The following is a 9,039-nucleotide window of genomic DNA, read 5'->3' on the forward strand; positions in this document are numbered from 1 at the left end:
TGTGGCCTTGGGCAAATATATTCAACATTTTTCCACCTAATATATGTAAAATGCCAAGAGTTATTCCTTACCTCTAAAATTACAGGTGGAGGATTAGACCAGGAAGTCACCTGAAGTCCCTTCTATTTCTAAGATGTGTATGGTGCCATCAAGGTTCACAAGTCCCTGTTCAGGTGACACTCTGCTCACGTGGCCTCTGATGTTGAGTTGAGGATCCCTCTGCCAGTGATGCACGTGATCGTGTTTGGCCATTGTGCAGGATGCTCTCTGGTCGTCTGTCCCCTCTGCCTTCTCTAGCCTGCCTGAGCCTTGTCCTTGATGGGTGGCCTCAGCCGGATGGTGGTGTCCTGCTGTCCACATGTCCTCTCCTGGCTCTTCCACCCTCAGGGAGGGGAGGTTGGGTGGTAATGGCTCCTGCTATCACCAAGCCTGGGTACGTCTCCACTGCCCCCCTCAACGCTGCCCACACCACTGTGAAGAGCCCCTCAGTTAAACTCTGTGCAGTCTGTATGTCGCCAGGACCTTGATGGAGTCAAGCTATGACTGTCTTGAATTGTGCTGACACAGTGTATCATTAAAAGCATCTCACCTTCCTTTTTTATTTTTCTAGAAGATTCTTTCTATTTTAACGTAGAATTTCATATTTAAAAGTTGCATTCTATTACAGGTTAAGAGTTAGGAGATACAAATAGGTATTTACATATGAAACATGAAATTAATTAGAGTGGTACAATGTGGAGCTTCAGACTTGAGTCAAAAGAATAGTTACTTTTGTTTTTACATGTTTTAAATGTCTGCTATTGAAACAAATTTACTTAAAATCAGAAAGTGAACATTAAGCATGATGAAAAGTGAAATTCTTCATTTTACCTGCGTAAGAAATATCCACCCTCTCATCCCTTCATCCCTTTACACGTACCACCACCTCTGTCTGGAGAGCTCTCTGTGCCTGGATGAGCCCTACCTGTCCCCAAGTCCCAGCTCCTCTGAGAGCCCTTCCCTGACTCTTCCAGGCTGACATGGCTTCTTGTCACTCTTCGTTGCCACCGCTCTTTCTGTGCACACCTACTGATTCCTCTTCTCATATTTTGCTGTTACTGTGAAATAGGAAAAAATAAAGCATGCTTTTTATAGCTACAGTTAGGGTTGCCAGATAAAATATAGGACATCCAGTTAAATTTGAATTTTAGGTAAATAACAAATAATTTTTTTAGCATAAGTATATCCATGCTTTTTATAGCTACAGTTAGGGTTGCCAGATAAAATATAGGACATCCAGTTAAATTTGGATTTTAGGTAAATAACAAATAATTTTTTTAGCATAAGTATATTGCATGGATTATTTGGGACATACTTATAGTAAAAGAAAAATCGTTGTTTGCCTGAAATTCAAATTTACTGGGAATTCTATATATTTTTGTTTTTCCTTTCCTTTCCTTCCTTCCTTCCTTCTTTCTTTTTTGTTAAAATAAACCAGGCAACCCTAACTACAATGGCCTTCTAAAGTGGGTGGCTCCTGTTCAAAGAAACACGTTCTCTCTTTTTTCTTCCTTCTTTCCTCCCTCCCTTTTTTCTCCTTTCCTCCCTTCTTTCCTTCCTTCCTTTTTTTTCCCCCCAGCATTCTATGAGCTATGCAAATTTATGAGTTGAGCGGGAGCTCTGGAGGGCTGCATTGCTTTCAGAAAACTTTGAAGCTTGGAGAGAAATTTTGGAGGTGGGTGCTATGGGTCAGAAAACCGAAAAGAGATGAATCAGTAAGATGTACAAGGCTGGGACCTTCAGAGTAAGGGGTCCAGGAGAAAGTCTGGTGGGGGTAGCTGACAGGAGTTTTAAGAACTTGGACATCTGATATTCAATTTGGAGTTCTTTGCATTGCTCTCCATCTTTCCCCCCTCACCCCACTGAATCCCCAGTAAAGTTCACTCCACTCATAAATATCTTTGTAAGGCAGCTCCTTTGTGTAATATAGGACAGGGATGAGCTTCATTTCTAATGCCATAAAGGAGGGTACTTCAAAAAGTTCATAGAAAGATTTGTATTATCTTTCAATTCTATTTTTTCACAGGCCTTTTGAAGTACCCTCTTATTATGGAAGCAAGTGTCTAGAGGTAGAGATGATGCAATATATGAGCCTCCTGTGGAGTTGCAAAAACATTGGTGGAAATAGGGTTGAAACCAATCAGATGGAGAGCTCAAGAGAGAAAGCTGCAATTGACCTCTAGATTACATTTGTTTGTGTGAGGCTCTCCCTTAATAATAATAATATAATAAGTTAATATTAACAGTGCTTACAATGTGCCATGTATATGCATATGTACACACACACACACACACACACACTTCCCGCTTTGCACAGTTCAGATATGCACAAAATTCAGTTACCACAGTTTAGTTAAATAATACCAGTTCTCCAACAACATAATTCAAATTTCTATTACCATAGTATATTAACTAAAATAAATATGCCATCCTAACTGTAGTTATCATAGCATAAACTATAAGGTTTACTGTTAGCTCCTCAGTCCATAAATTCCTATTTAAATAACAAATGTATATCATGATCAGTGACCAATCATGTGACTTCTTTCAAAGTCTGCTAGTGATTGGTTGCTGCTCATCTATTATTTAGCTTATGCACAGACAGCAAAACAGGTAGTTGTGTTGCCTCATTGTCTCCCAGTGATAAACCCATGTAATTTATCTTTTAATGCATTGCTATTGTTGGATAGCTCCTGGTCACCCTGATTCTCTTGGGCACTTGAATGAATATATGAAAATTTGCTTGTTTTCTACAAAAGCAGCTTCACTAATCCAGCAAATGGGCCAAGGAGTCATTTCAACTTTTAAAGTCTGTTATTGTAGGTGTACTCTCGAACAGGCTATGGCTGCTACAATGGGAGATAATGCTAATTTTTTAGCTGAGTTTTGAAAGAAATATAACATGAAACATGCAACTAAATACATTCAAGCATCATGGCAGAGAGTAACAGTGAAGTGATAGGTGTGCAGGATGGCAGAAACTTTTACTACATTCGAATCAGTGCAAATGGGATTATAGAAGGAATAGTTGACCATGCAAACCTTGACAGTGGCATCCTTTGAGAAACTAGGTATGCAGCCAGAGGAATTTAATGAAAGCAAACTTATTTATATAAATTAGGAAAGTGGTTGTGGCAAACAGAATGAGATGTGCCACCAGCAAAAACGTTCACATTAAAGGGACTCTTGGAGGTATTTCATAACATTGAAAGCACAAAGGATAAAATGTTGGAAGCCGATCTAAACTGAGAAAGGGTATGATGATTTGCCAAGGCATCAGAAAGATGCTTACTCACAGTGTGGTCGACCTCTAGAAGAAGGCAAGCACTGTTCACACTATTCTTGATAAGTATTTTTACAAAGGAATAAAACTCCTTAGTTCTCGATGTTTCTGTTTTAAATTATAATAGACTAATAAATGATAGTTTTACTATATTCTTTATTTTTCCTATACAGTTTTAACTGACAGTAACAGAATTTTCAATATTTTGACAAAAATTTTTAAAGGTCATGGAACAATTCTAATTTTCCCCACTGATTATAAGATAGCGTTGCATGCTTTCAGCTTGCATGGTTGTTTTTATGGTTCCACATTGCCATGCAAGGAGAGAACTACACATCTATATATCTCAAAATAACTAGTATCATTCCCATTACTCAGATGAGGAAATTGAAGCTTCAGAGAGTCTAAGCTACTTGTCCAAGGTCATGCACATGGTTAGTAATAGAGCTTGTATAGAACCTATGTGATCTGACTCCAAGACCTTTTCCCTTAACCACTGTATCATACTGTTGTCAATACCAGGCTGTGAGCCAGTAAAAGACTGGGAACCATATCTTTCAATCTTTATATGCCTAGCATGTTAAAATTATTTGACGAATGCATTTTGAATGAATGAAAAACAAAATAAATGAAATAAGGAACTATAAAAGGAATTAACATTTACTGTGTGAAAATAATGAGAAAACAAATTAAGACAGATTGAAAACTAAGCAGTAGCAAACTTACAGGTGTCCATTGTTAAAGAAAAATTGTGATGTTTATTAAAGATGGTAAGGCATTATAACACCAAAGGTCAAGGGTACAGGTGTCCATTGTTAAAGAAAAATTGTGATGTTTATTAAAGATGGTAAGGCATTATAACAGCAAAGATCAAGGGTTTGGATCCCTGTACTGGCCAGCCACACACACACACACACACACACACACACACACACACACAAGGTGAGGCAGACTTTATTCAAGAGCGAATCATTGTGGTAGGTGCAGGGACCACTGCAATGGGATCTTGCAGTGAGGGAGAGAAATTGGGCTGGACTCCAAATACAACAAGGACAAGTGGGGACTTATAGCGAAGGAGCACAGTGGGGTCAGTGGATGGAAGATTACTCAGAGGAAACATCAGGGGTAAAGGGGATTCTGGCTAGACCGACTCAACCGAACTCTTGCTGAAAGGGGGTAAGATGTTGGGGGTGGTCAAAAGTGGAAGATTTTCACTAAACTGACTTAGTAGGATTGTTGCTGAAACGAGACTCTACAAGGACAGAGAAGGAAGCGGGTCAGTGGATGGAAGATTACTCAGAGGAAACATCAGGGGTAAAGGGGATTCTGGCTAGACTGACTCAACCGAACTCTTGCTGAAGGGGGGTAAGATGTTGGGGGTGGTCAAAAGTGGAAGATTTTCACTAAACTGACTTAGTAGGATTCTTGCTGAAACGAGACTCTACAAGGACAGAGAAGAAAGGCCAAGGTTGGGTCTAGTTGAGCAGAGGGTTCAGATGAGGTGAATTAAAGCTTGGCCAAGGAAAAAGTCTTTGTGACCATCAGTTACAGATAAGATGGACAGATCCTCTAACTTCTCAAGTGATGTGAAGGCCAGCCATTTCTGAGATGCTTGGAAACATGTAATGTGGTGCAGAGGTCTATGGCTGCATGCTAAAAACCTTCTGTGATGGTCATCACATCAGAACACACTTAAATAAGACTTTGGGGAAATGAAAAATGAAGGTGCCATATCCTGCCCCTTTCACAGAACAGTTCTGAGGATGAGACCTATCCCATGACCTCTCTCAGACAAAGGCAAGCACAAGTTTCAAAGCCCCACAGAACTGTCACTGGAGAGGGGAGGAGTGGAAGAAGATAGTCCTTACATCATACCTGAAAATCACCTGAGATTTGTGGTTTGTGAGGATGTCAGAAAAGTTTCTACTAAAGCAGAGAGTCCAAATAGTCAAAGCACAGCAAAGCCCTGTGGAGCTTTGTGGAAAGCACAAACCAGAGAAAAATCAAGAGTTACAGATGTATAAAAATAGATACGGGTCAGGCAGGAATATGGAGATGAGGGCTTGTGGGCTGCAGAAGCCAGTACATTATGTTCTGTTCTGTTCTGTTCTGTTCTTTCAGCCACCACTTTTACCCAGGCAATAAACATGAAAGAGCAAGAGAGAAATAGGGTAGGTAAGGAAATCAGCTTGCATAAGAGCAGACCTAGACTGTGACAAGCAGATCACCAGCCTTCCTATATTCATGAGAAGGAAAATCAGCACAGCCAGGAGAGAAGATTTGGAGCAGACAATGAGACCAGACTGGGAGCACACTCCTTCTGCCAGATTCCAGAAAAGGCAGCTCTTCCTGGAACAAAGGAAGCCCCTGGGACAGCACAACGTCTGCATTAAGCCTGAAAAATACACCCTCCCATTTCAATTCAAGGCCCATCAGTTCAACCCACCAAAAGAATAAAATCATCTTTCTAAGTAGGAGTCTAGGGTGACTTTTCTGTTGAAAGAGCTGACCCTACAGAAATTCTCTGGGAGAATGTTCTTTCTCTTTCTGTCTCTCTCTCTCACACACACGCACATGCACACACATGCACACACTCCCATGGGTGCACAATCCAGTCATACAACAGCTCTACGATCCGCAGGAGGCTCCTTATAATCTACCCAGAGAGCAGAGAGCATGGAGGGTGAGAGAGTCTGGGCACTTTGGGGTCTAGAGTACTGAGCATGAGTGTTGGAAAGAAGAAGAAAAGTTACCAAATGATATTGTTGGGTTTCTGACATATACAAGCACAGATTATAAGTACTTTAAAAATTATTTTTTGTTGCTTCATGCTTCTTTGAATGCAGCACCTTGTGAAAACTGCATCCACGTGAGGCCCCCACTTATATCTGGATTTCATGCATTTTGTTTAAAATGGTCCAAACAGTTCAAACTTGAAAGCGGAGACCCCTACACCCCTCCTACTTGGTATCCGTCCCTATTATTTCCATATCTGATATCCCTAGCCCTTCCAGTCCTTTCCTAGCAATTCAGTTAGAGGCTCTTCTTTGGTAACTGACCTCAGTCATGCTTTTCACCCCCCTTTCCAATGTCATGCCCTCCCTCAGTTTCTGTGCACACCAGCTCCAGGCGAGATACCCTCCCTGCCCTTGCGGAGACATTAGAGAGTGTGTACAGGGAAAGACTCCCTGTAAAGGAAACATTTTCCAATGGATAATATGATCATCTTGCCTTGTAAAAAAGGTGAGTGAGCATCATAAAGATGATAAACATTTTTGATACGGAATGCATTATTTTGAATAAAAGAAATAGATTAAAACTTTTACTCATAAGAGGGGCTCCCTTAATATTATTAAATTTTCATATAGTAAAAAAGATAATATAGTTGAACCAATAAGAAGTCTCCCCTTACTTTTAATGAGTCAGTTAGGACATGCTAGGAATTATGCTCATCAACGGGGGAGTGAGGATTCTTAGGATTCTCTAGTTGCAGCAGCAACCTGGTCCCCTCCTTAGCCCCAGCCCCAGGAGGTCTGTCTCTCTCATGCCGAGGACCCTCTGTTGAGTGTTACATTACCAGCCACGTGGGGACAGGGACCACATGTATTCAGATTAGAATCTCTACACCTATCACAATGTCGAGTTTATAGGACTATATGTATAAGAGCATCTAGTAAATGTTAACTGAAGGAATAAATAAAAATAAGTTCTTAAACATTAGAGAAATTGCTCAATGATTTTACTTTATTTTCTTTTTAAATTTTATTAGTCCACAGGTGAAAGCTTTGGTCAAGATTAGAAAAATAACCCTACAGCTTTGGTAAAAACCATTTTGTTTGGATCTCTGGGCTTTAAATTCAAAGCATAGTTTGTGTAATGCCTTGTTTTCTGTAAGGAAATAAAAAGGTTTTCTTTTCTGATATTTTTGGTGTCCAAATTTTCAAAATTGTATTATGTGGTTTCTCTTTGTTTTTGGTTAAAAATAAGGTGTGTGTGTGGGGGGGTGGGGGGGTGGGGTAAGAAGAAATAAAAACAGCAAACAAACAACAAAAAAGCCACTTTGATTAAACACACTTAGGAAGCTCAGTGAAGCATGTTTCATTCTGGTGCCAAATGACACTCTCTAAAATTGCAGCAATTTTTTTTATGCACTTGCCAATGTTTTTGTTATTTTTACTTTAAAGATGTAACAGATTGCTCCAAAATAAATAATTTAAGCCTAATGTTTCAAAAGAGTCCAAGCACTTGTGTCTTTCACTTCTGGCTTCTCTTCTGGGACTTAAGCTGTGCCCAGCAGAACCACCCTCATTTCTATATAACACTCCATTTGGAGAGTTGTTTTCTTGCTTTGTTTGTCAAAGTTGAATCTATTTTTCACCGTTCTGTTTCCAATGTCACAGGTTGGATCATTGTTCAGGGCTGAAGCAACAACTCCTCTTATCTGAGAAAGGAGAGAATAAATTCCCTAACAGCTAGATTCCTGATCTGTGGAAGGAGGGTTTGGAAGGGGTACAGAGAGAGCTCTGGGGTGAGAACCTAACCCAAGTCTCATGGGAATTCACTGATTTCCATACTGATTCATATTTAGACTTCAAGCCATGAACAGTGGCACAAACTCTGCACACAAAGTCCTCGGTATTATTTAAAACAATTCAGACTTGACAGGTTACATTCATTCAAAATGACCCCACTCTCAGTCAATGAGTGGACATCTCATTGGATTATTTGCCTTTACGTTACAGTCTAAGAAAGAAGAAATATCTATAATAATAAAAAAAATCCAAAGCATGTATTTCTTACATAAGCATGAATCGCTTTTATAATCAGAAAACAAAGACAAAAATGAAAACGATCAGTACAGTTAACTGACAGCTCTGTGTTCTCATTAATGTAGGCCGCCACTGTGAGGTTCATCAGATGATTGGGAACTATATGTGGGACCCCAGCACCAACAAGTCCTTTGATATTGGTGTCAACAGAGACAGCCTGATGCCTCTCTGGTGGAATGGATCAGAACCTCTGTGGGTCACGCTGACCAAGGCCAAAAGAAGAGTCTACATGTACTACTGGCCAGGTGAGTGTGTTGATAGCCAGGCCCCTCCAACCTTCCAATTTTTGAAACACCATGGAGAGGCTCCAAGGACAACCAACGCAAAGTTACTGTTCAAAGACCAAGCCGTAGTTTGGAAAATTTTAGAAATATGTCTTATGGGCATGTTTTTAAGACTTTTGTTTTGAATTCTCTAACATCAGACCAGACACAATGCCCTTTACTGATTCCTTTGGTTCAGCAATACTGTTACAGAATATCATGCTCTTATGTGCAAAATTTTGGATATACAGCAGAGATAAATTATAGAATGCTTATTCGCTTTACAAAAGAATTTGGTGTACTATTTCTACAGATTTTCAAGCCTCTCTACACTATTGAAAAGAGGATTCAAAGCACTGACGATTTTTTGGTAGTGCATTAAATAAAGTACCTTTTGTAATAGGACATCCCAGATCAATGGGAAACTAACTTATTTTATTGCAATAAGATAAGTAATCGTGCAAACTGTCCTGGCTGCTGTGAGAAGTTCTCAGGGTACGCTCATGTTGGCAGTTGAAAATCTTTCATTAAGGATAATAAGGTTCAGTGTTAACAAAATGATCAACTTACTGCTGTCTTCCTACTGATGGGATTCATTCCTTGGGCAATCTGACTTTTCCATTCA

The 9,039-nt window shown here is 39.8% G+C and overlaps 1 protein-coding gene across 1 annotated transcript in view; it reads left to right on the forward strand.

Moving 5' to 3' along the window:
* The window catches only part of ENPP6 (ectonucleotide pyrophosphatase/phosphodiesterase 6), a 132,133-nt gene that overhangs the window by 45,862 nt on the left and 77,232 nt on the right, over window positions 1–9,039 (forward strand). The window contains exon 2 of the mRNA XM_008571538.1: window positions 8,217–8,396. Coding sequence (XP_008569760.1) covers window positions 8,217–8,396 — 180 coding nt within the window. The remainder of the gene's footprint in view (window positions 1–8,216; window positions 8,397–9,039) is intronic.

The sequence above is a fragment of the Galeopterus variegatus genome, unplaced genomic scaffold, assembly GCF_000696425.1.
Source record: "Galeopterus variegatus unplaced genomic scaffold, G_variegatus-3.0.2 Scaffold700, whole genome shotgun sequence".
NCBI classification, from domain to species: Eukaryota; Metazoa; Chordata; class Mammalia; order Dermoptera; family Cynocephalidae; genus Galeopterus; species Galeopterus variegatus.